The sequence below is a fragment of the Balaenoptera physalus genome, assembly GCF_965194825.1.
Source record: "Balaenoptera physalus genome assembly, chromosome: X".
Classification (NCBI taxonomy): Eukaryota; Metazoa; Chordata; class Mammalia; order Artiodactyla; family Balaenopteridae; genus Balaenoptera; species Balaenoptera physalus.
The window spans coordinates 86,025,690-86,052,275 of NC_138903.1; the positions used below are offsets into that span (position 1 = coordinate 86,025,690).

Below are 26,586 nucleotides of genomic sequence, written 5' to 3' on the forward strand. Positions count from 1 at the left end.
GTAGAGTTTCCATTAGTATATAACTTCCTGGATGATAAAAACAAAATCTCATCAGTTAGGGATAGACATATGCCAGAAGTGTGATTACTCCTGCAAGATTCATTAAAATCATCATCAAACAAAAAACAATAAAATTGGCAAGACTAGGGAAAAATCTGGCTTTGACTTTTTGAAAGAAATAAACTTACCTGAGACAGTGACTGGGCTGCTAAGCTTTCTCTAAACTTTTTGGGTGTTTTGTCTTCTTTCCTTTTTTTTTTTTTAAAGCAGCCGTATCATTGGGTTTGCTTATATTCACATGTAATGAGTTAAAAAGAAACCAAAAAAAAAAAGAAAAAGAAAAAGAGCGAGAGCAAGAGAGAGAGAGAGAGAAAAGAAACAAATAAAAAAACTAGCATATCCCTCTTCCCAGGAGGTCTTCCCAAGCAGACCTCCTGGGAAGAGGGGTATGCTAGTTCCCACACCTTCTATGATCAACAATCCTTTTCTTTAGGCGGGTATATTGGCTGCATAGCTTCCCACTGACTTGTCCTCCAACCTGCCTCACACAGAATTGAATTTGGTACATTGTTGTAATTATGTGCTGTACCTTTACTGGGAATAAAGCACAGATCTTTGAAAGCTCTGCCAGTTAGAACCCCCAGCAGGAGCTTTTAGATTCTTCTGAGTGTGTTTGCAGCTCAGCTGTTCTTAAACCTCAGAGCGACGGAAACTCCCACTTGTCTTGCACTGAGGATGGAGACCCATACTATGTGTATCTATTAAACTAACACATCTTCTGAGAAAAAGAAGGCAGTAGTTAGTTCTCTTGGTAATCCGTACTTTGTTTTTCTGACCTCAAAAATTACCCATATTTTTCAATTAAAAACATTCTAAAGCTATAATCTAAGAAAAAGATGTTGAGATAGCCTTGTGCATAAAAACATTTATAATGAAAAGCAAAGATTATGTGATACTGCTGACAGCACATTTAATTTTTTTCTTTCTCTACATGAATATGTGAAGGCAGGAGGAGTGGATTTATGCCTATTGTTGGAAGTACAACTATAAAGTCAGTGTGCTTTTTAATTTTTTTAAAGTCCCCTAAGAGCTTATGAGCTCTATTCAAGATAGCTTAACCAGGTGAAAAGGAAATTCTTAAAAGCTTTTTTTTTTCTCCTACGTATCATCAAAGGCAATTAGTTTGGATGGAAAATTGTAGCTCTTCTGTTCCATTAATATTAAATTATTCAGGTTTGCATATTCATTGGGAAAATTGCATTTTTCTTTATCTGCTTTCATTCAAAGTGTTCAGTGTTTTGATATGTAATGCCTTGATTGTTTCTATTTTCATTCCTTCTGTAAATATGAATGCTAGCTCTTACTTCCAGATGTGCATTCATTTTATCTGAAAAAAAGCTGGCTTAATAATTGTGAGATCAAGTAAAAGAAAACTCGCCATGACTCATTCTCAAATCCATGTATTCAGATTCCTGTTCATTTCATTAACTTCTCATAATAGTCCATTTTGTGACAAGATTGCTTATTTCCATCAGCTTTTGCAATAAAATGAGGTAAAATAAAACCACCTGAAAACTGAATATTCAGATTAAGTCTGGGGATGTCAATCAATTTTGCTATTGATTGCTTTTCATTAAATTTTTTAAAAATAAAAAATTAACCCCTTTTCCTTCTCCATATATCAGTAATCCATAAGATAGCAGCATAGCATTACCATTACAGATGCTCTGATGGCCGTTCTTGGCTTCAGACAGTTGTTTTCAGAAGGATGTTTTGAAATTCTTGCTCCAATTCTTAGTGTAATTCTTCTGAGTTTCCAGTGTCTCTTGGGGCCGACATTGTTACCATTTTCTGTTCCAGACTGTAGATGAGTAAATGTTTGTTGATGCATAATTTCCACATATCATTCTATTTGGGGAAAATATTCTCTATCAGCATATTATTGCTTTTCTGGGGTACAGTCAGTTTTCAACACTCCGTTTTTCCAAAGCCTCATATTACAGATCAACCATGGCTCTTATCTCTCCTGATATCTAATACACAAACATTTGCCATTGGCTCCATACAGCAGATGTACCTGTATTGATGATTTTGTGCAGTCCAAGTACTAGGTGTACTGCAGAAAGTACAGCAGTGAGCAGTAGAGAGCCTAGTCTGGAGGGGGTTATGTCTAAATAGGATAGTAAAATGATTTATTTAACAGAGAATCACAGATGTCCTTGCTTTATTTCCATACTTCCAGGCAGACTTTTGCTCAGTCATGGAGTCTGGATCTCACAACTTTTATAGGCAGTTCTGCCTGCTTTCTAAGTTAAATCCACTCTTCTTTATTGTCACTTCGTTATCATCACCTTAATTATAGTCACTGATACAAAATTATTCTGTATATTCAATGTATCCATACATTGGATCCCAATAGTATTTAGGTATGGAGGGGACACCTTGTAACAGATGTATATTTCTTACAAATATATCTGTTAATTCCAATGAATTTTTAACATTATATTTTGAAGACACTAGAAGATCAGTTATATTCACATATGATGGCAGTTGAAGGTGTGTTTCTTAGCAATGCAAAATGAAAGATAACAGAAATCCCCTTAAAGGTGAGCGACACGTGACTGCAGGAGTGGCATGTGGCTACCTCCTCCTCCTTCACACATGATTGTTACACTTGGGTCTTTTCTCTTTCTCTATGGATTCTTATGGTAGTATGGCAGAACATCAGTATTCACCAGCTGCATAGGTAGTGAAGTGTATAAAATTCAAATTATATAAACAAAACGGTGTCTAACTCTTTGGGGAAATAACCCACTTGTAGCTGCTCTCACTAAAGCCGTCAGGGTACATTTTTTTCTTTTTAATATAGTGCAGATCAGCTAAAGAAATGATAGCTGCTTGATGTGATTTGACAGACAAGTATCTTGTAACACAAAAAAATCCCCTACATAATACAATACCTTGGTCACCAGCCCACAGCACTTCAAGGAATGAATTATAAAACAAAGGATGCCAGTCATCTAAAATGCTGCGAGGAACCACAAGGAAAAACAAACATACATTTCAGCCAAGTTTTTGTTATATTTCCTTATATCACTTAGGTGCATTCAAATGCCTTTACAAGACATGCACCTTTTAATAATTGTATCTGTGGCTGGGGATGTCGCTCAGTGCTTCCTATGATTTCTAAGCTTAGTTATCCAAGACATTCCCTTACACACTCAAATCCTCTAATGGAGATTCAACTAATGTCTATCAGTCTACCCTGGTCTGATCATAAAAATTCACACTTCTGATTGCAGCAAATTCTATTAGTATGATCAAAGCATACTGTTTTGTGGCTCCTGTAAAGAGATGCATCCATATAGTTTCACCTCCTCCATAATCCTCTTGATTTTTACAGTAACACATTTTCAGTGCTAGCATTTCTAATAATAAATGTATATTATGCATTGAAACGGACTGAAGGGACCTCTGCGTGATATTTACAAAGTGTGAAATAGATAATGAGGGCCGTTCTTCACCAAGCCCTGGTAACACACATTCCTTAATTGTGGATGAGAGAAACTTTATCTCAGGTTTGGGAGAACAGTCAGGGACCATGGTACCTTCTTAGGAGTTTCTGAGGATGAGTAAAGAGGGTAATAACAACAATAGCTATTGTTTTAGAGTGCTTCCATTGTGTCAGCTACCATGACAGTAATGTTACACATAGGATCTCATTTAAGTCTTACTGCAACTTGCGTGAATGACTTAAGGAATACATTTTACTGATGGGGACATAAAGTCTCAGAAACATTCAGTAACTTGGATTAGATCATAACTATAAAGTAACAGAAGTGTAGTTCAAGTCCAGGTCTGTATAACTCAAAAGTCCCTGTTTCTTCCACTACAATGTACCTTACAGGTCTAGAGAATGCAGAGAATGGTTTCTCTCCCTCTCTGAGGATTAAGGGGAAAATTCTCTCAACCTACCCTTCAAAATAGTTATACGGGGCTCTGAATTCGGGCTAAGATTGAGCCTGGGCAATATCGTTGGGATGACACATTTGGTAGCTAATGACTTTACATAAGGAGTAGGGTACCCTCCTCCTGCCTCACATCAGCCTACTGTGACACCTCTTCACACTATGCATCTGCTTCCCAATCAAGCACTTTGCTGATATTGAAGTTTCTGTTTGTATGAATGAATACATCCACCCATCCATTTGTTTTACAGGATTTTTTTTTTTTTTCAAATCACCTATGATGTTTATCACCTGCTCTGCACTAAACTTTATTCTAGTGGGTAAATGAAGGAAGAAATTTTGCCAAGTCAGTGGTCAACTCTGATCCTCTTATGACGCACAACCTCTTCCCCAAATCAGGTTGACTGATGATAGATTATATCCAGTAACAGCAGTTCAACAAAGTTAATTCCCTAGCATTTCTGGTTCGACATCTTAGCTGAAGACATTATTTTGGGGACAGTAAAACATTACCGTCGGCTGTTAATTTTGTTCAATAGACAACCTGTCTGTCCTCCTTGGGAGGAGATCCGGAAAATGGTTAGTCAGCTAAGGAGTGCTTTTAAAATCAGTCAGCAAGTATTTGAATGTCTAATAAATGCAAGGACCCGTGCTAGGTGCTACACAAGGTGAAGTCTTTGATTCTTCTCTCTATACACTCTCCTCATCAACAACCTGCCTTTCACAACATCTATTCCAGTCACTCCCAAATCTGCCAACTCTAATACTTATCTCCTCCTAAACTCAAGGACTGAATTTCCAAATGCTACCAGATATCCTAACAATACCTAAAACTCAAAATGCCAAGAAAGCAATATTATTTCCCTATTATAGAGGTGTCATTTTACTATTCATGTGAGGATTTGGAGGGGGGGAGGCTGGAGGGATCAGGGAACATATTTAAATAGTCTATTTTAGTAATTCAACCTTGAAGTACATAAATTTTAAGCTTGAATGGTGAGAATTGAAAATAAGAACCAATTCTAAGAAATTCTTCAGGTTAAAATATAGGCAAGGAATGGTATTAAATTACATTATCTTTACCAGGATTTGAATATGACTTCAAGATTTAGAGTCTTCATAGTGGGGATCTAATAGTGTCTTTGTTAATAATAAAATACACTGGTGTCTGAGAGGATGGTGAACCAAGTTCACTTAAATGCTAATAGAAATGTCTTGGTAACATCCAAGTAATATTTTTCACTTGTGAATCTCGCACTGTTTACCTCACCTTTCCATAACTCTAGAGGCAGAGACTAAAAAAGAAAGAAAGAATATATATGGATCATTTATTTGGGTCCTACCTAATTATCAAAACAAGACTGCTCGACAGGACTTTCCCCTACTTTGCAAATGAGGAAACTGAAGCAGAAAAATTAGATGGATTAGTTTCACACAGTCTAACTATGCAAAAGTTTCTAGATTCAGTCCTTTGGTTGAATTTGCTACTAAGCTGTACCCTATCGGCCCCCACTGGCTTAGTCCCTGATTAGCTTACTGAAGTGTAGGCAGCAGATCAGGGGAAGCAAATTCATCTATCCTCATTCTCTGAAACAAAAAAAACAAACAGTAAACTGCATCAAATCAGCATCTCCTTCAGCATTCATTAATGCCAACAACATTTTACCTCACAAAGGACTTTACACCTTGGAGCCATCTTTGACTTTCTCCTCCCATAACTGGTCATTTACTAAGTCCCATTGCTTTTTCCTTAATTCTGCCTCTTGTATCTATTGCTTCCTTTCCCTTCCTACTGTCAACATCCTAGGTCATTACCTGTTTCTAAGACCATTTGAAGACTTAACTAATGGTGTCCCTGCCCTTAATCTCTCCTTCAGCCGCTCATACATACTGCTCTCAGTATGACTCAAGAGACGGCGTGGTGTAGTGGTTGAGAGTCTGGATTCTGTAGCCAGAATGCCTGAGTTCAAATCTCCAGATCTTCAACATACAATTTGACTCTGTGCTAGTTCCTTAGTATTTCTGTGTCTCACTTTCCTCATCTTTAGAATGAGACTAAGGCTAATAACCTTTTCCTAGGGTTGTTTTGAGAATCAAATCTGCATATATGTATATAACACATCTGTAGAAAAATGTCTGGCACAGAGTACTCAATAAATGTCATTTGCCGTTATTATTGTTATTATAATTACTAAAGTACACTTTTGGTCACATTATTTTGGTTGGAGCTGGTTTTGAAAAAAAAAAAAAAAAAAAAAAAAAGATCAAATCCCTGCTCTTTGGGTTTGTAGGCCAAGGATTGAAATACAAAGCCCAGAAAGGATACAAATATGAATGAAAACAAGTGGTATTAGAACTGAAGCAAGACTAAAAGAAAATCTATATAAGCCTAGAGTTTAAATTCCTTGTGGATCTCAGACCAAGGCCACCCTGGTGAGCGGGGTTCCTACAAGTCCTACAGAGCATAGGCAGAAGGACAGGTATTTGGTGACTAGGACCTGGTCAAAATAGTTCTATGGCTTTTTTAACCATCAGGGAGACTGAAAAACTACTACTTCTGAAACATATAAAATGATAGGAAACATGCTTCTGTGCTAATGATAGCCAGTTAACAGTGAAAAGAAAGGAAAAATTAAGTGGGAAAGCATTTGGAGACAGTGGTAGAGGCATAAATGAAGGCAGAAAATGACATAGAAACTTAGATTCCCACACAAACATACACATGGAGATTTGCACATTCATGGAGACGTAGACTTTGGTGTGGTTAGCTTCCAATTTTATGGCCTTTACATGGAATCTTAAGGTACTTTGATCTAAATTCTGCCCCTAGGTATATACCTCATATATTCCTAACCTATAAACCTTTTCTCACAACTTCCTTTTGGTCCCCGTTTGTGTTTGCTTGCTCGCTTTCTCTCTCTCTCTCTACTTGTTTAATTTTTATCTATTTATCCATTTGTATCCCCTCTACTGTGTAGCCTTCATTAAACTTTGTAGTCATAGAGTTTAAAGTTTTCTCTTCTTTCAGTGAACATCTCCAGCACTTAATTTCTGTTTACCCATTTAGAATCATGGGCTGGTTCTATCGCTAGCTATAGTTTTCAAGTGATTGTGTTATGAGTTTTGAGGTATATTGGACACTTTCTGTGAGTAGATGGTGTGTCTTATACTTACCATGCGAGTACTGAAGAAACAGTAGGATGCTTTTTTTTTTTTTTTTAAGATTTTATTTATTTATTTATTTGGTTGCACCAGGTCTTAGTTGCGGCAGGCGGACTCCTTAGTTGCGGCTCCAGAGCTCCTTAGTTGTGGTATGCGAACTCTTAGTTGCAACATACGTGTGGGATCTAGTTGCCTAACCAGGGATTGAACCTGGGCCCCTGCATTGGGAGTGCGGAGTCTCATCCACTACGCCGCCAGGGAAGTCCCAGTAGGATGCTTTGAATACTACCCTGATCGTATTTAAAAAAAGCTATTGATAAGTGATCTGACTTATGTAGGTATAGTAACAGGCGGATATTCCCAGCATACTTTTATAATCTGCCTATAAAAAGCATGAAAGCATGTGGGGGATTAGCAGACAGCAAAGGTTAATTTTTGGACAGGCAGACACCCATGGTTAATGTGAAAATTCATTTCAAAGAGTTAAAATGATAAATTATGCTTTGCTTTTGTATTAGAGCAGATAGGGTCTATTCAACAGCTCATTTTGCTGCTTTTGAAGGGTTCGTTGTGGCTTAAGGACTCTTGTTTATGCTATCAAATTGTTTTCATGTTGTCTACAGATATCTCATGCCTACACTGTGCCTGGCATTTGTATTTAAAAAGAAAACTAAGCTATACATGTAAAAAGAATAAATGTAATTAGGATTGTTAATAATTTCATTGTGTGTGTGCTTATGTTCTTATGTGTCTACCCTCCCCCCACCTCTCTCCCAGAATTCCTTTGGTGAATAAAAACTAGTGAAATGACTTGGAGTTTTGGGGAATTAAAGACTAAAAGAAATTATTATCATAGGAGCTATACCAAAGGGAATAGAGAATGTGCACCGATACTATGAAACAATTAATTAAAACCTAAGTTTAACTGTTTTGAAGAAAACCAATATAGAATTCTTGAATAACGTACTTAAAAGTAAGTTCATGTGATTTTACCATAACTTAATTATTTAACATCAACATTCTGTCAAGTAGGTGAAATTCTTTAGAGCATATATATTTAATGCATTTTATTAATAGAAATCGTAGGTTTAAAATTATTAAATGCTCAATCAGACCTAGTCTTCTGGTTTCAGACAGCATAGTGTGATATGTAATTTTTTTTTAGGAAATGTGGTTGCACTTACATTTTCTGTCATCGTGTACATTTTTTATATGTGGCCCAACTATTCGCTCAACTCGATGTCATGTTTGTACATTTTTGTAGTTTGCCTCAGGGACAGATTTTTGGCAGTTTAAATGCTATTGATGACTAATGATTATGCAGTTAACATACAGCAACTGTTTAGCTTCAATAATATTTTCTTAATGCAGTAAGGATGATTTCATTTATTCCTTTAAAACTGAACAGCTATTTCTTTAAACTTTGAAAAAAAATTCCTTTGAAATGTATAAAACAAAGTAGAATAATATTTGTTAAAACCCAGATAGAATTCATTTTATTCAGAAGTTTTACAGTATTGTCTATAAAATGATCCCCACTAGAGAGAAGAATAACGGGCTTTATATGTATATTCTTATACAGCATTCCTTATCTTACAGATGAGCTCAGTGAAAATGTTGCGTCCTCGTCTCAATAGCATTCTTTTCAAGCTCACGTTTGAAGAACACGTAAACAACATCAAACCAAGCATCATAGCAGTAACTCTGGCCTGTGAAGAACTGAAGAAAAGTGAAAGCTTTAACAGACTTTTAGAGTTAGTTCTTTTGGTTGGAAACTACATGAACTCAGGCTCAAGAAATGCCCAGTCTTTGGGTTTTAAGATCAACTTTCTCTGTAAGGTAAGATAACACTTTATAATGCCAATTTACAGCAATAATCTCATCTACGAGAGGGGTCACTTTAAATAGCAATAGTACGTAAGCCCAAAAAAGTATCCTTTAAAAGTATGAATTTTATGGCATGTGAATTGTATCTAAATTAAAACAGATAAATGATTTTTAAAAACCTTACTGTAGTAAAATCTCAAAGACTGCAAATTCTTTTGTAGTACAGTACTCAGCTCTTGCTGATCAAATCTTTCTGGAGTTTTTAGGTCCAGAAAAATTGCTTTTATAAAGTAGATGCAATCTTGTATTTCAATCCCTTCAAACTTATTTTATGTCTCTCCAAAAAGTATTTGTGGAGCTAAATTCAATGAGGTGATAGCCAGAAATTGCCTTCTGAATATGCTTTGCTTTTTCTCCTCCAAGAAAATAATACTCTTTATTTTATAGTGTTGTGTTATTAAACTTATACTAGGTATCTAGTGCATTAACTAAAAGTTTTTAAAAAATCAAGTGGTAATCGTTTTATTGTTTTGATTATGCTTTAATTCTTGTGAAAAGTAAACAAAGAAACAGACAAGTGCAAAAGTGATGGTATATGTCCATTTCTAGGTTAGCGCAAACCACCTTATTAAAGGAAAAGATCTGTCTGTTACACAAAGAAAACTGAACAGACTCTGAGGGGAAGGCCTGTAAGAAAGCTGGAGACAAAAATAAGTCTGAAAACAAGCGATGTATCTTTGACATCTCACCATTGTTTCACTTTTTTTTTTTCTTTCACATCTGTAAACATTACAGAACTTTGGTTAGTTCTTGAAGTATATTATTACAAGAATCCCCAATCTAGGAATGGATATAAATTTCTTTTCTATTCATGCATTAAATAGATGTGCATTACGTATACATGGACTAGTATTTTAATATGTATCAAAAATGATTTGCTCCTGGTAGTTCTCACCCGGATAGACATAAAGAATAACATTTGTAGATAGTAGGATGCATAATGAAATTATGTCTGTTTACTCCTGATTTATTTTTAAGGGGTATAAGGAAAGAAAGCAAGGAAGATAGGGAAGATGGTCTGGCATGCTAGATTTTTGTCAAAAAAATATTTTTGGTTCCTCTTCTTATGATATTAAGGGACATGTGCAATTATTTGATAATACCAATAAGAATAAGGCTATGCTTGTAATAAATTAGAATAACTCACACACCGATTTGTAGGATAAACTAAATAGTTAAGACTTTTTCATTTTATTGCACATCATGTATTCAACACTAGTAAAAGCATCTTTTATCAAGATGCTACTTGTTTAGAGTATACACTATAGGCACAGTGAGTTAATCTTAAAGTGTTCTTGGTTGGTGATTACAAAAATGTTATAAATTTAAAGAAAATATCATTGGAAATTTGTATTGTTACCTGTTTCACATTTAATTCATATAAAAAAGACATTTAAAACAAACTATCCTAATTTGAACAAATATGTACCTTCTTTAAGTGTCTTAATTTCACACTATCCAAATTAATTACATGAACTGATATTTTTGAGGCAAGAATGAATAAGTCATTTATACATAGGAACAAAAGATTATATTAATCTCACAGAAGGATTGTACAGTTGCATCTTGTATTTTGGAGAGAGGCTTCTTCCTGTCATCTACCTGTCAAATAAAAGTTCTTCCACACAGCGCTGGTCTGACATCTATCACTAGAGGTATGCTCAAAGGATTCAGCACAAAGATTTTTGCCAACTTCAAATAAAATAAAAAATAATCTTATGGGAAATACTAGCATGTAGTAATAGATGTTCTAAAAGAGAAAGAAGTGAATGTTTAAAAATCTTCTGCCCTCTCCCACTTTTCAGTAGGATTTTTATCTTCAGGGAAATACTTGTCATTAAGAAAGAAATATCATATACATGTATGATATTCCCACAATATCTAGGATTAAAAGGATGCTCCTGGAATACAAAGGATTCTGAGTGGATGTAAATGTCTAAAATGACAGAAATTTACTGAAGTACATAGAAATAGTTAGTTAGTTTAGGTTTATAAACTGTTCGAAACTGAGTTAACTACTGATGTATGGTTAGCTAGAATTGGTGTTAGATTCCAGTTATATTGTAAAAGATTACTTGGTTGATTTCTCTCAGTGTTGTTTTTTTTTGTTAAAAAAATAGCAGAGGGAACTTTCTTTGCAGGGCACAGATTATGCTTTTAAAATGATACCATTTACCTAATTAATAGTCTAATGATAATTTCTTTTCTCGGTGAATTTAAAACTGTAATCTACCGCTTTTCACATGAAGCTATAGATTATGTTAAAATATTCACCTAGTTAAAAAGGAACCACAACATAAGCAGTTAAACTTATCAGATGTTTCTTGTAGTAAAGTAATATTAAAAATTCAGATGGTCACAATTAGCTCCTATGATATTTGGGAAGAAAAGGAAAACAGACGGGTTAACTTAAATGTCAAATATCACTAAAGGGTACCATTACTGTAAGTACTACCCTCACCACAAAATACTTTATTAATTTGCAGCAGTGTATTATCACTTTGTGAGTCACCAATCCAGGGTGCTGAACTGTTAATAAAAATCATTTCTATGCAGATGAGTTTCCAATGTTAGCTTGGCCCCTGCTTGCCTGTTGGTTATTAAAATTCTAACCAATAGCAGTGTTGTACTTCAGGGCCGTTTGTTGTTTATGTTTTCAGTGTGTAATAACATATAATCTACATAAGAATGAAACATTTAAAAATACTTAGCACTCCCTAGGCACTAAGCTTTGTGGGTATATCAGATAAGGATCTTTGTTTGCAGGCAACAGAAAGTGACTCTGCCTGATTTAAGCAAAAAATAGAATTTATAAGGAGGAGCTCAGCCAGAAACTGAGGAAAGGCTGAAGAACTTGGCCTTTAAAAGAGCAGCAATTATGGCAGCTTTGAGAATGCAGAGAGCAGGAATGAATGGAAAGTCTTTCCAGGAAGTTGCCTCTGGAGTATATTCCATTTTCTTCCTCCTTTCCTTGTATTTGATTCAAATTCTAATTAGAAAGAGAGACCAATTGGCCTGATGTAGATTATCAGAATACCCCTTGTCCAAGGGAGGGCAAAGAACCTACTACTACTGTGATGGATGATTGGTCATGCCCTAAAGGAGGCTGTTACCAAGGATGAGGATACCAAAGGTTAGGGGCAGATGAAGGGATAAAAGCCAGGCCTGAACAAACAAAGGCAAAACAAAACAGATGGTTGGTATACCAGGGGATACAAACATTACAGAAGACACATAGAAAGCTTAAGGAGCTTGTGATACAGTTGAGTAGCCAGGAAATATACATACAGAATATTATGTAATGTCACAATATACTTCTAGCAATGAATATAAAAATTAATGGCCATTGAGATTACTTTCAGATTAGCAGGACTTCAAGAGGGAGGAATTTTTGGTGATGGGCGTGGCGGTGAGTGGTACTCATAAATTAGAACAGAAGGATCTTGAAGGATAGGTATAATTAAGTTATACGAAGGGAAGAAGCCATAACCTTACAAGATGGGAAAACACTGGCCTTAGAACTTACATTTTAGCTTCCATTTTGCCCATCACTAGCTAAATTTTCATGGCCAAGTCACTTACTCTCTCCAAACCTGTTTCCTCATCTATACATGAGGAAATATACAGTGACCCTGGTTTATTTTCATAGGGTTGTTTTCAGGGTTAAATAAAACGATCTTTGTCACAGTACTTTGAAGAATTATAATGTTAAAAAATGGTAGTAGTTCTTTTTAATGATGGTATATGACTAGGAATAATCACGATGTGTTTGAAGATGAATTAGAAAACTACACTGCCTGGAATATTGGGTGTATGTTGGAAACAAATAACATTGGTAAGCAGGTTGTGAGAAGATTTTGAGTAATTTGTATACTAGCTTCAGTATCTTGCCTCCGTAACTTTTTTTTTTTTTTTGAAAATCACTCACAGCCCATTTTATAACTTATGAAGGCCAAAAACCTTTGTTTTTCTGCCTTGAGTTAATATCTCCTTCACCCATACTGTGACTTTCCAGTCATTCTAGTTGGACAGAGAGACATAACAAATTATGATATGGTATAATGAAGTGTTTTTGTACAGATGTGAAATATGTCATACAAAGAACCTGAAGAAAACATTTAGTTTTACTGTGGAGAACATTTTAGATATCTAACTTTAATTTAGTAGGGTTAATAGAATAATGTAATTATGCTACTTTTTTCTAAGATTCATCATTTATATAAAGTGTATGTAACATAAAGGCCTTATTTCCTAGAGGTCATCACATGGTATTAGTGACAGAGTATTACAGATATCTCCCCAAGTATACAAAAGAAGGCATCTATCTCCCCTAGAGAAGTTGTAAGATGGAGAGTGAATTAGGTTCAGTTTCAGTGCAAAATATAATGTACCAGAAAATGTGATTTGTAAGGAAAATGACTGCTGTCTATGGAAGCACAATTTAGAAATTTGTAATTCAAGAGAAAATCTATAAAAGATCTAAGCAAAAAGTTACATCTAAGTATTCTAAAAATTTTACAGTATCTAATCATTTTTAGCTGAAATGATGTGGATTATCTCTATCTAAACTTAGAACCTTAACATTAGAAAGTATCTAATCTAGCCCCTTCAGCCTGCAGATGAGAAAACTGACCATTAGAGGAGTGAAATACTTTGGTTGGTGTGTTGGTCAGCTTGTGCTGCCATAAAAGAATACTGTAGGCTGGGTGGCTTAAACAACAGAAATTTATTTTCTCACAGTTTTGGAGATTGGAAGTTCAAGATCAAGATGCTAGCCTGATTGGTATATGGTGAGGGCTCTCTTTCTGAATTGCAGACAGCCACCTTTTTGCTAGGTGACAGTCAGGTTCATAAAGCTGGATATAGCGACCAACTGTTTTGGTTTGCCCAGGACTAAGAGCTTTCCTGGGATTCAGGACTTTCACTACTAAAATTGGGACAGTCCTAGGCAAACTGGGACAGTTGGTCACTTTAGTTATGAAACTAGAGGTAGAGTCTTGGCCTCCTGATTATGCTTTCTCTCTTTCTCTCTCTCACCCTTTTTTTAAAAACATGTAACTGGAACAGCTTGCCTTTCGCATTTTTATAATGTCCTTTGCTACTGTTCTTCATCTGGTTTTTACCCTTTAGCTCTTCTTCTCTGGTTACCACTACACACTGTGAGTATAATTATTATAGGACTGTTCACACTGTACTATAATTATTTTACCTCTCTTTCTCTCTAAAGACTCAGAACTCATGGAGGGTGGTTATTATTTTATTCTACATTTTATTCCCAGTGTCTATTGTATAGGAAGCCCTCAATAGATTACTATTGAATGAAAGGTAGGCAATTTGATTAAATAACAGGATTTGTTGTGAGTGTTCAACATAAGTATTAGCATTTTTTTAAGTGAGAGAATTTAGTGTCTCACAGATGTAAAGAGTGTATTTTTACCAGCGAAACTATTAAATATGTAAATGTAACACTATGCTATGGTTTATTTGTAAAAACATAAAAATGTATTGTTTGCTATCAATATAAACCAAAAATTCACCATCAAATATGGGTTTATAAATAAATATGGGACTATTAATTTAAAACCAAAGATATTGTTGAAAATAACCACTGTAGAATATCCTGAAAGGCACCATAGCAAAGGTCAGTAAATCCTGGTCACTAGTCTACACACTTGGTTGCTATGCTTTTACAGTTTAGATGTATCCTTTGTGATTCAGAGAGGTTTATTATTATTAACCCCATTTTGCAAATTAGAAAACTAAAACCCAGTGAGGTTACGAAATTTTTTTCAAGATCAGAAAGCTAGTAAATGTCCAAGTTTGGGCCTAAATCTAGGTTTTCTGTGTCCAAAACCTTGCAACACACTGCCTCTCGCTAAATTGTAACAGAAGGTTTAGTCATATGTAGCTCATTTCAAGGAACCATTACAGAACCAACTCTGCCCCTTACAGCGTACTGAAAATGGGGAAAATCACAGGTGGATTTTCTTGACTCTCCAGTAGCTTGTAAAATGAGGAATCTCTCTTTTTTATCATTCAAATTGAAATAGAAGTCATTGGAGGAATATTAATAGAAAGTTTGTCTTCCTCTAATAGATTTTAATGTATCCAGGTAGTGGAACCTATATATTTGTAATAAAATAGCACCTAATAATCTGCATAATTATAGAGCAATCACTTGCTTTGTATGTACAAGCTCTCAGACCATATCAGTTTTGTGTAGGCAGGGTTGGCTGCTCTTCTCAGTACATATTTTCTACAAATGAACATCTGTTCTCCAGAGAGATGGCTTACCCAGGATCACTCAGTATTGGAGGCAAAGTTAGAATCCCACTTTTCCTGGGACTCAAATTATTTCAGTGGCTCAAGGTAGTTTTCAGAATTTGATGATCTCTTTTGCTTCACTCAAATATGCTTTTTCCTATAAGACAGTGTATGGCATTATTTGGATTTGGGGGAGATGTGATTGATAATTTGCTGAGAAGAAAATTGCTTTGAGGGAGATAATTTGTCCTGGAACAATTCTGTGTAAGGGAAGATTAGATTCTCTGTCAAGAACAGGGTTGGATGGAATGTTAGGTCCTCTTACCAAGCTTTCCTTTTTTTCCCTGTGGGTCCTTTTAGCCTTCCTTCCTGTGGGCTCTTTGCAGCAGAGTTTTCAGCTGGTGATCTCTATGATTCACTGGTTATAATCAGTGATATAAGATCCAAAGCTACAGCAAAATACAGAGGCGCTCACTCATGTTACTTTGCATTTTAAAATGTCACCACATAAAATAGTGATACACCATATCATTCGTTCATAATTCATGACCAATAGACACAAACATCTCAAGTTAAGGGTTTGTCTGTGCCTCATTATATTACACTGAAGCAAGAACATTCACCATTGTTGACCTCTGAAATAACTAAGCACCATAGAATGACATAAGGACAGGATATCATTCTTAATGTTAAATGGTTTTCTTTGTTCAGCTTATTTGATGGTCGACCTTTATTTAAATCCTTTGTGTTGTATTGTATTGTGCTTAATGGGTTCTCATCATTGAGAACCATTCAGTGTTGAAAAGATGAATGTTCAACTCTTGTGTGACTATGTCAGTGGTGACATTTTAGATTCAGTTTTTATAACTGTGTCAAGGGTTTTGTTTCCCGTAGTTCTTCACAAAAATCAATATATGCAAATTTGATTTTCAAAGAGCAAGCATTAATATTACTTAAGTCAGTAAATGCAGAAATGTTTAAATTTAAAGAACTCTAAATTTATTTGTTTAAAGAAACAATTCTCCATAAGTTCTTTTAATTTCCATATGTTATTCATTATATGTCCTCAAGCACATATTATTAATCAGTGCATGTGGACTTGTGCACATGGGCAAATGGTAATACTGAAAGATTGCTTCAGTCATCTCATTTCTCCAGTAATCAAGATGTGTGGATACCAGCTCAGAAATCCAATCCAGAGTCCTCACCTCCAATGTCCTTCATGCCATTTAAAAATCGGAGGAAAACACAGGCTACTTCTGAGGTTCTCTTTTTAAAAATACATCCCTCTAAGAGTTGGGAACATATGAACCCGTCTCCCTAATTTTGTAATCCCGTGAATACGCTACCATATGCTTTGAAGATTGTCCTTCAGTTTGAAAATCAGCTTTTTTTCCACTTCTAAGATGTAAGGTACCTAGTCTCTTTATATCCCTATACTATAGGGGTCTGCACATACAGATTGACTCCTTAAGTAGAAAGAAAACTTGATGAAGGTAGCGTGTGTTTCTGTCTTTAGAGGTGCTTTCTTCTAAGATAGATATCTCAATTATTCCAAATGGTCACAACATTTTCCAGATTTATGTTAATGTGGAGCTGCATTGTATCTTTTTTATTCTCTGTAGCCTACGTTACAGAATTGAGATGGGAGAAAAGACTGCTGTATCAGCAGGGGTAAAACTATATGATCATGTTAGGCACAGGGATTAACCTATTTTGTAGATGTACTTCAAATTGGTATAGTTATGAAAGAGTTATGTCTATGAGAATACCTTTTTTGAAATCTTGAGCTCTGATGAAAAGAAACAGACTCACACCTTTATTTTCCTACTTCCCTCTAAAACTACAGAGTTTCCATGAGCTTATTTAAAGATTTTTCTCTAAGTTGAAATATTCATTAATTTACCTTCATTGCTGCAAATTAGTCAGCTAATACTTTAAATGTAACACTTGTTTGTTTTCTCAGAATTTGATTGCATCTGTTTAGATATTATCACATTTACAACACTATAGGTTGAGTGAAAACTTCATTATATTCCCCCAATTTTCAGTTTATTAAATTCTCTGGAGAACAGTAGTTTATAAATGTAATTTGTCTGATGCAGACTTGATTAGTATTCCTTGTCAATACAGGCTGCTTTGGAAACATTTTTTTTCCCTCTCAATATTTTTTTCTATTTTACTTATATATGTGAAAATGTTCTGTCCTCTAAACACATACATACACACACACACACACACACACACACCCCTCCAAGACTCTTAACTGTAATTCTTAATATTGTGATGCCTATGCTGCTAGCCCTGGTTTTAACTTCTCTGTGTTACAGTTAAATCTGCCTTCCATTAGTCTGGATAACTTGATATGAGGGGTAACATGAATATATATTGTACATACGTACACACTTGCCTTGTGGACTAGTTATGCCTAGTTACTGCACTCCCCTACGCAAACACATGATCTTTTTGATATGGAAGCGATTCCAATTTTTGAAAGTTTTATGTTAGGGGAAGGACTGAGAAAAAGGAATTAAAAGTCAGACCCAATCAAAAAGTGTGTGTGTGTGTGTGTGTGTGTGTGTGTGTGTGTGTAGAGAGAATGAGAGTGAGAGAGAGAGATTGAGAGACAAAATAAGAGAGAGAGAATGAAGGAGTGAGAAAGTTTCAGCAATGGTTTTCGGAATTGGATGATCAGAGAGAAATAAGATTGAGTTAAATACTTCTTACATGTAAATTGACAAACTTGTAAAGAGCTTTTAAAAATGCAAAGTATGAGTTGCCATATTATGCTCCTTATCTTCTGCCAATAATAATTATTTAAAAAGCCAACAATACATATTTGTATAGAGAACTATAGTGAGGGGTATAATTTGTTTCCAGTAGGGGACTCATGTATGGCTTTGTTTATGACTCATTAAATACAGACTCATTTCAAGGAAACAAAAACAACGAATATATCTGTATTTTCTTTCATTTTTAAAATTTTATCTTCTTACATTGATATGAAAAACACAGTCAACTTAATACTGTGCCATAAAGATACTCATTGAAGTCATTGTGACTAAACAATAATGGATATAGTTAACTGTTCTATTGGGTAGTATGGCTGGCAGAGATGAATAATTCTCTAGTTTATAAAAAAGCTTTTTTTTTTGGTTCTTGATGAGTCTCCCATATATCAGGAGTGGCAATAAATAATTTCAACACTGGAGCAGACAAAAAAAATGATGATTTATGGGACTAGCTGTAGGTCTTGCTAGGTTCACCACAAAGACTGTTTCCATAGAGGATTTAAATGAACCCAGCTGGCTTAGTATTCTGTGAATTGCTGTAGTCATTTTCTGAGTTTAATCTTATGACTGATTTTGTAATTCTCACAGTGGGGGAAAGTTGACAACATGAACAGCATTTAGTGAATATAATTAGGAAGCTTGAAGACAAATGCCTTTTTACTCTATAAAAGCTTTGCTCAAAGGGGATTTCGACCCTGTATGAGACTGTTGTTCAAAAAAATGTGGCTACTGTGACTGAATGTGAGTGATTATCTTACAAACTGATTTTCCTGTCCAATGAAACCATACTAATGAAGGCATGGCAGAACTTTAAGAAGGAGGGCTGATGACCATGGAAGGGGGTTTATAAGCAGTTAATATTCAAATAAAACTCTGAACATCCAATTATCCCTATGATAATTTTAGGGAATCTAAGAAGTATTTATATACATATAAATACATTTTAGCTAGTATTTGGGCAGCAAGTTGGCCACATTTATTGATTATTTTCTGCGGAGCCCTGTGCTAGATGCTTTGCAGGGATGAAGAGAAATAAAACATTTGTCACTAGTCCTTGAGGGCCTGGTGGGCTAGTTGCCAAATACAGAACATTGTAATACTAAAACAAGAGACAGGGAGGAAAATAGGGAGAAATGGGGTGGAGGGCAGGGGGGAGATGGCTTTTATATAATAGCACACATGAAAAATAATCTATGTTGCTATAAATACTGGTTAACTAACTACAAAGTAACAAAGTACTCTGTTATTTATATGATAGCCCATACTATAAAGCTGCCCCCCTCTTCTTTAGAAAGGAAAAGCACAATACCAGCCTTATTTACAACATGTGCTTTACTTCTCTCCCACAAACCAAAGCTTAGATTTTGCTTTTCCTGACTTCTGTCATGGGGACGAGCATACAGACTTGCCATTCATTTTATTTCATCTTTTTTTTTTTTTAAATCTGCATTCTCAGAATACTCTCTTGCCTTTTATGGTACAGTAAGAGTATCTTTAAAACTGCTTTTCATAAGTTTCTACCTGCTTTCTATAATTAGGTCTTATTATTTTTAAAATTTTGGACAAAATTAATCAGTACCTGTTCAAAAACAGTAATATAATGGTACCACTGTATGACTGTTATGTGTCTGTACCCTTCCTTATTCGCTAATTGGACAAAAAAAAATCAAGTAATATTTCTTTCAACAAGAGAATGTCCTGAGATTTTTCAGATAAATTAAATAAGAATGAAGAGTGTCACTGTTTAATGCTCTGTGTGAGGAATCACTCTTTGGAATCCAAGCGACTTAGTATGAGGAAATATAAGCTATTCAGAAGTTGACTATTTAGAAAAAGGAACTGAATCTTAAAATACAAGCAAATGACTAGATACTTATATTATTTTTTTTAAAATTTTTATTGAAATATAGTTGATTTACAATGTTGTATTAGTTTCAGGTGTACAGAAGAGTGATTCAGTTATACGTATATGTTTATATATTCTTTTTCAGATCCTTTTCCCATATATATTATTACAGAATATTGAGTGTAGTTCCCTGTGCTATACAGCACCAGTCCCCAAACTTTTTGGCACCAGGGACCGGTTTCGTGGAAGACAGTTTTTCCACGGACCGGGGGTGTGGTGATGGGGATGGTTCAGGTGGTAATGCAAGCGACAGGGAGCCCTGGGAAGTGGCAGATGAAGCTTTGCTCGCTGGCCTGCCCACTGCTCATCTCCTGCTGTGTGGCCCCGTTCCTAACAGGCCAAAGACCGGTACCAGTTTGTGGCCCAGGGGTTGGGGACCCCTGCTATACAGTAGGTCCTTGTCGGTTGTCTATTTTATATATAGTAGTGTGTATATGTTAATCCAAAACTCCTTATTAGATACTTATATTAAAACAGAATATTTTACTTTGGAAACCTGTGCTGAAAGAAGTTGAAAAGCATTGTAAGCTATTCAGAGATTTGGGGAGAGATGCTGATGTACGATTCCAAGGATTTTTCATCAGCCACAGCCTGGTTCATTCAAATCTTTTTATGTTTACAAGTTTCAGCTTTCATGAAATATACGAGAAATATAGAGAAAGGCCTAGGTAATTGTCAGTTTCTGAAAGCATCTCCGTAGGACTTTTGTTGGTTTGTTGTGTTAATTATTTCAGAAGTAAAATATGTTCACAATCGAGAGATTTGAACTTAACCTGTAATTTTTTAAAGTAACTTAAGTAAAATATAATTGACATACAATCAAATTGACTCATTTTTAAGTATACAGTCTGATGAAATTTGTTATTTGTATATACTGCAATCAAGGCACGAAACAGTTCTATCAACCTGTAGTTTCTTCATGCCCCTTTGCAGTCAATCCCCACTCCCAGCTCCAGGCAACCTCTTATTTGCTTTTGGTCACTATAGTTTTACCTTTTTCTAGAATTTCATATGAATGAGATCATCCAATAATGCAGTCTTTTGTGTTACTTTGTATTTGGTGTGGCTTTCACTCAGCATAATATTGTGGCGTATATCAGTAGTTCATTTTTATTACTGAATAATATTCCACTGTATGCATATACCACATTTTTATTCATCAGTTGATGGACATTTGGGTTGTTTCTACTTTGTGTCTATTACAAATAATGCTGGTCTTAATATTCATGTACAAGACATAAATTTCTTTTATCTTGGGTAAATACCTAGGACTGGGAGTGCTGTGTCTTATGGAAAGTAAGGTTTAATTTTAAAAGATACTGTTTTCCAAAATGCCTGTACCATTTTGTATTCACACCTACAATTAAACCACAATGAGATATCATTTCATACCTGTGAGATGGGCAAAATTTTAAAAATTCTGATAATATCAAGTATGACTGAGAATATGTGTCAAGGGGAACTACTGGTGAGAATGTAACTTGGTACCTCTATTTTGGAAAACAGTTTGGTAAGATTTAGAAATGCTGAAGATACAATAACCAGAAATGCAACTCCTAGTGTATTCTCTAGATAAGCACTTACATAAGGACTCTGGAGACATGTACAAGAATAATCACTCTGTAGACATGTAAAGAAATAATCACTATCAATAGAGTAAAAAGACAACCCACAGAATGGGAGAAAGTATTTGTAAATCACATATCTGATAAAGGATTAATATCCAAAATACATAAAGAACTCCTATGACTGAACAACAACAACAACAAAACACAAGCAACCTAATTCAAAAATGAGCAAAAGATTTTAATAGACATTTTTCTAAAGAAGATGGCCAATGAGCACATGAAAATATGCTCAACATCACTAATCATTAGGGAAATGTGAATCAAAACCACAATGAGATACCACTTCATATCCATTAGGATGGCTACTATCTAAAAAAACAGAAAACAAAAGTGTTAGAGAGGAAATGGAGAAATTGGAACGCTTGTGGATTGGCTTGTGTGAATGTTAAATGGTCCAGCCCCTGTGGAAAATAGTATGGTAGTTACTCAAAAACTTAAACATGGAATTACCGTATGATGCAGCATTCCACTTCTGGATGTACACATAAAAGAATTGAAAGCAGAGACTTGAACACATATTTGTATACCAGTATTCATGGCAGCATTATATTCACAATAGCCAAAGGTGTGAGCAACCTGTGTCCACTGACAGATGAATGGATAAGCAAAATGTGGTATATACATACAAAGGGATATTATTCAGCCTTTAAAAAGAAGGAAATTCTGGTATATCCTACAGCATGGATGAACCTTGAAGACATTACGCTAAGTGTAATAAGCCAGACACATTAGGACAAATATTGATAATTCCACTTAATTGAGGTACCTAGAATAGACAAATTAATAGAGACAGAAAGTAGAGTAGTGGTTGCTAGGGGGTGGGGAGGGGAAAGGGGGATGGGGAATTACTGTTTAATGGGTACAGAGTTTCAGTATGGGAAAAAGTTCTGGAGATGGACAGTGGTGATGGTTGCACAGCAGTGTTGAATGTACTTAACACCACTTTACTGTATACTTAAAAATGCTTAAAATGGTAAATTTTATTTTATGTGTATTTTACTATAATAAAAGAATGTTCACGGCAGCATTATCTATAAGAATATCAGTAATAATGACTCCCCCACCCCCCAAAAAAAGGAAACTAGATAATGGAAATGCTCAACATGGGACTGTAACTAAAATTAATTATTTTCATGTGGTGGAATAATATACAGTCATGAAAACAAGTGAATGGACATAGCTAATTATGTAACTCACCCCTAAATAGCTGCTCCTCGAATTCTAATTATGCCAGATTCTAATTATACTTTAGCAATATTACATATCTTGGGCCTTAAAGGTTGTTCTTAAATAGCTAAAACCACTAGTGTTGCACCTCCAAATGTCATTTATTTACACTGTATATAGATAGCAAGATCAATTCTATATACCTATTTGGTGGTGGTGATAATCTTTAAAGCTATGTACAGAAAAAAAACCCCAAAACTCTTCCACCCACTCTCAAACCTCATGCATATAAAACAGTTTTGTTAAGTAAAATCCTCATGACAATAAAAGTCACAAGTTTTAGTTAAATGCTTAAACCATTTCTGAGAGAAACCACTGAAGACCTTAGGGATAGTCATGCTTGTAAACTATTTCTATACCAATTTAGAATAACTTGATTTTGTTAAAACCATTCTCAGAAGAACTTCTATTTGGTAAGCCTCCTATAGGCAGGTTGATTAACTAAGAGCAGTTGAAAGTGCCAGACCAGCTTTTCTTTTTAAAGTATAGACATAATTCATTAATTCTTTCTGGCCTTTCCTCAAATAAGGACAAAATGGTTGTTGATTTGCCACTGGTGCTGGCTACTTCAGGCTAATGCATATGCAGGGTATTCTCCTTGAATGCATAAGTAGGGCTAGAAGGGGAAATGGTGAGAGGTGGAGCAGGAAGAACAGGAAAGCAAAATTTGTCTTCTCTGGGAAACTCACATCACCACTGTCCTGCTGGGCCTGGAGGTGGCAATTGAGATGAATCCTTATGCCATTTTAATGTTGTCATGGTTTCAAGTTAAACTCTCCTTTCACAGATTGCTGCCATAAATTAAGCTAACAAGTGTAAAACTCTTAAATTGCTTGATTTTTACACAGTTGAGATCATCTGTTCCCTTTTTATTGGAAATACCACTTAATACCCAAATCAAGAGCATAAAAAAGGGACAGTCAGGCCTACATAAAGAATTAAGACATCTTTCTACTATAGATTACATTTGGCTGAATTAGCGTCAGCCCTGGTCATGTAGTACCCAGAAAAGCATTTTGGGTGAGAGTTAGAAATAAAGCCAGGAAAGCATGTATGAAACCTGTCTGGTCTCTGCTACAAAGCTAATGTCTTTATGGTAATTGCAATCCTTAAAAATACATTATCTTTCTCAATGTTATTGCAGCGTGTGGTGGTGTTGAAGAAAGCAATAATTTGTAAACAACCCTTGGCAGAGAGCACAGAACTTAATTTTGTTTAAATAAAGGAGACAAACATTAGAATTCATGTGCTGTACCAAGACTGGCATGCAGTAGTAGTTGTTTTGGTATATGCACTGGAGCATTCCTGATTGCTTAAATATTAACTGTTCCATGAATATACAAATATAATAGGGAAAAAAGGAGCCATGGTTAGGGAAAATTTTTGCCAAAGGAACTGAAGTTGAATGATCTGATCGTGTTGATAATCTAGGTGGGTTTATTCCAATGATTCAACCAGATTCCTTCACTGCATTTCACTATCTCCTTTCCTTCTAAGGACAATTCGATGTAAATGTGGATCATGTGGCATTGCTATCTGTCAGAACCCTTTTCTTGACACAGAGGGATTAGGCAATTCTGGGTTTTCCTGAGTAAAGGACCTGTTGATAAGTTTGCTGAATTTCATGTGGCCATTTGTATAAACACCAGGGGAAAAAGGAGGGGAATGTGTCTAGAAAGGCCTTCCTTCTGATGCAGTCTAGAGACATGGACTTTTATCTCACATTGAAGTTTTTTCTATTTTTATTGAAGTATAGTTGCTGTACAATATTATGTAAGTTACAGGTGTACAATATAGTGAGTCACAATTTAAAAAAATTTTTAATGGCCATACTCCATTATAGTTATTATAAAATATTGGCTATATTCCCCGTGCTGTACAATATATCCTTGTAGCTTATTTGATGCATAACAATTTGTACCTCTTAATCCCCTACTCCTATCTTGCCCCTCCTCCCCCTTCCCTCTCCCCACTGATAACCACTAGTTTATTCTCTAAATCTGAGTCCACTTCTTTTTTGTTATATTCACTACTTTGTTGTATATTTTAGATTATATCACATTGAATTTTTAATACTCTTAGACCTGCTTAAACGTGTCCTGAAAATTTTCCTTAAGTAACGTCCACTCTGCCTTACCACGGCATTTCTTACAATCTTTACATGAAAATCAGTTTCATCTCTGATAAATATTCATTCTACAGCAATTCATGCAAGAAAACCTGGTGTTTATCCTGCACATTCTTGCTTCTTCTGGAAGAGAATATTTTCTGGCAGCTGGCTGAATATTTGCTTGTTTAGTCATTCTGAGAATTCTCTGGGCCACTCTGCAAGTTGGGTGTAAGATTTCTTTAGCTGGGGGCATACGCTACACAGCTTTGTTCCTGCATAATGTGCGGTAATGCAGGAACACATTCTCACTCTTGGCCTTCCACCGCAAATGCTGTTGCCGACATTGGAAATGCAGCATCAGAATGTGCCTGTGTCATGGACAGGGATGATGCGTCCCCCCCTTTGCCCTCTTTCTCTTTACATTCACCCGCTGTTGTCTGATCTCTGTAGGTTCATACGAAGAAACTCTGTTTCACATATGGGTCACGGTGTTTGTCTACTTAGAGCCAGTACACATTAGCCCGGAAATTAGGACTGGTGAAATACATTTACAAGGCAAGACTTTTTAGGGAAAGCATTGAAACCTGATGTCTGCAGCTGACATTTGTTATTCGGATTCAAAAATTCTTGAGTAAATATTTAAACACTAATTCAGATTTGCCAGTAAGAAGTGAGTTTGCAGCTTGAGTTAGAGTTGGAAGGCGTAAACGATCTCCTGGGTTATCTAGTCCATCACTCTGATAATACAGAGTAGACAAGACACACTGCAACATCATGTGAGTGTATTTTCAATACAGTTTTAGGTGAAGGAAGAGAGACAGTTTAAAAGACTTATGAACAATGTATTTAGAATCTTCACAGCATGGGACATACTGTTTGGGTCATCTACTCTTAGATAAGTAGATGGTAAATTATGATACAAATCAGTCGCATTTTTAATGTAAATTAAGAACATTCAGAGTGATTCTGTTCTTCAGATGCCACAGATTGCTAGTCTGCTCCTCTCTAGTTTTGAATTGACACTAAGCTTTGAAATCATATCGGCACTTCAACTTTTTATATGTGAAAGTAATTATGAGAGGCCCAAGCAAGCTGTGGACAATTGCCAAGCATCTTCTTGCCTGGAAATCTCCTTCAAAGAAGTCTAGTGGTTCTCAAACTTCAGCATGCCTCAGAATCACCTGGAGGTGCTATCAGAATTTTTTGGCCAGTATATTAAATCACATATTGATGGACTCTGCCCTCAGAGTTTCTTATTCGGTCAATTTGGTGTGTGGCCCCCAAATTTGCATTTCTGTCAAGTTCACAGGTGATGCTGATACTGCTGGTTCAGGAACCACGGTTTGAGAACCAGTGAAATAGTCAATGTCCGTCCATTTTCCTTTCTCATGATTTTTAATTCTTATTTCTTCCATTGCCCGATCCCCACAGGCCTAATTATGCTGAACGTATTCGGTACAAATAATCATAATAACCTTCCTTACTAGCCTCCCCATTTTCCAGCTGCCAGCTCTGCTGCCCCCTTTATTATCTAGTTATTTGTTATCCATAATCAATATTTTGAATAAATTACCTTACATGTTACCTCCTCTTTCTGGCTGTCCATTGTTTTTAAGTCTGCACCCCTGGCACTGTATTGAAA

The 26,586-nt window shown here is 35.6% G+C and overlaps 1 protein-coding gene across 7 annotated transcripts in view; it reads left to right on the forward strand.

Annotated features, from left to right (window-relative positions):
* The window catches only part of DIAPH2 (diaphanous related formin 2), an 865,471-nt gene that overhangs the window by 438,888 nt on the left and 399,997 nt on the right, over window positions 1–26,586 (forward strand). For all 7 annotated transcript variants that reach the window (XM_082447366.1, XM_082447367.1, XM_082447365.1 and 4 more), the window contains one exon: window positions 8,730–8,969. In XM_082447366.1, the coding sequence (XP_082303492.1) occupies window positions 8,730–8,969 (240 nt within the window). The remainder of the gene's footprint in view (window positions 1–8,729; window positions 8,970–26,586) is intronic.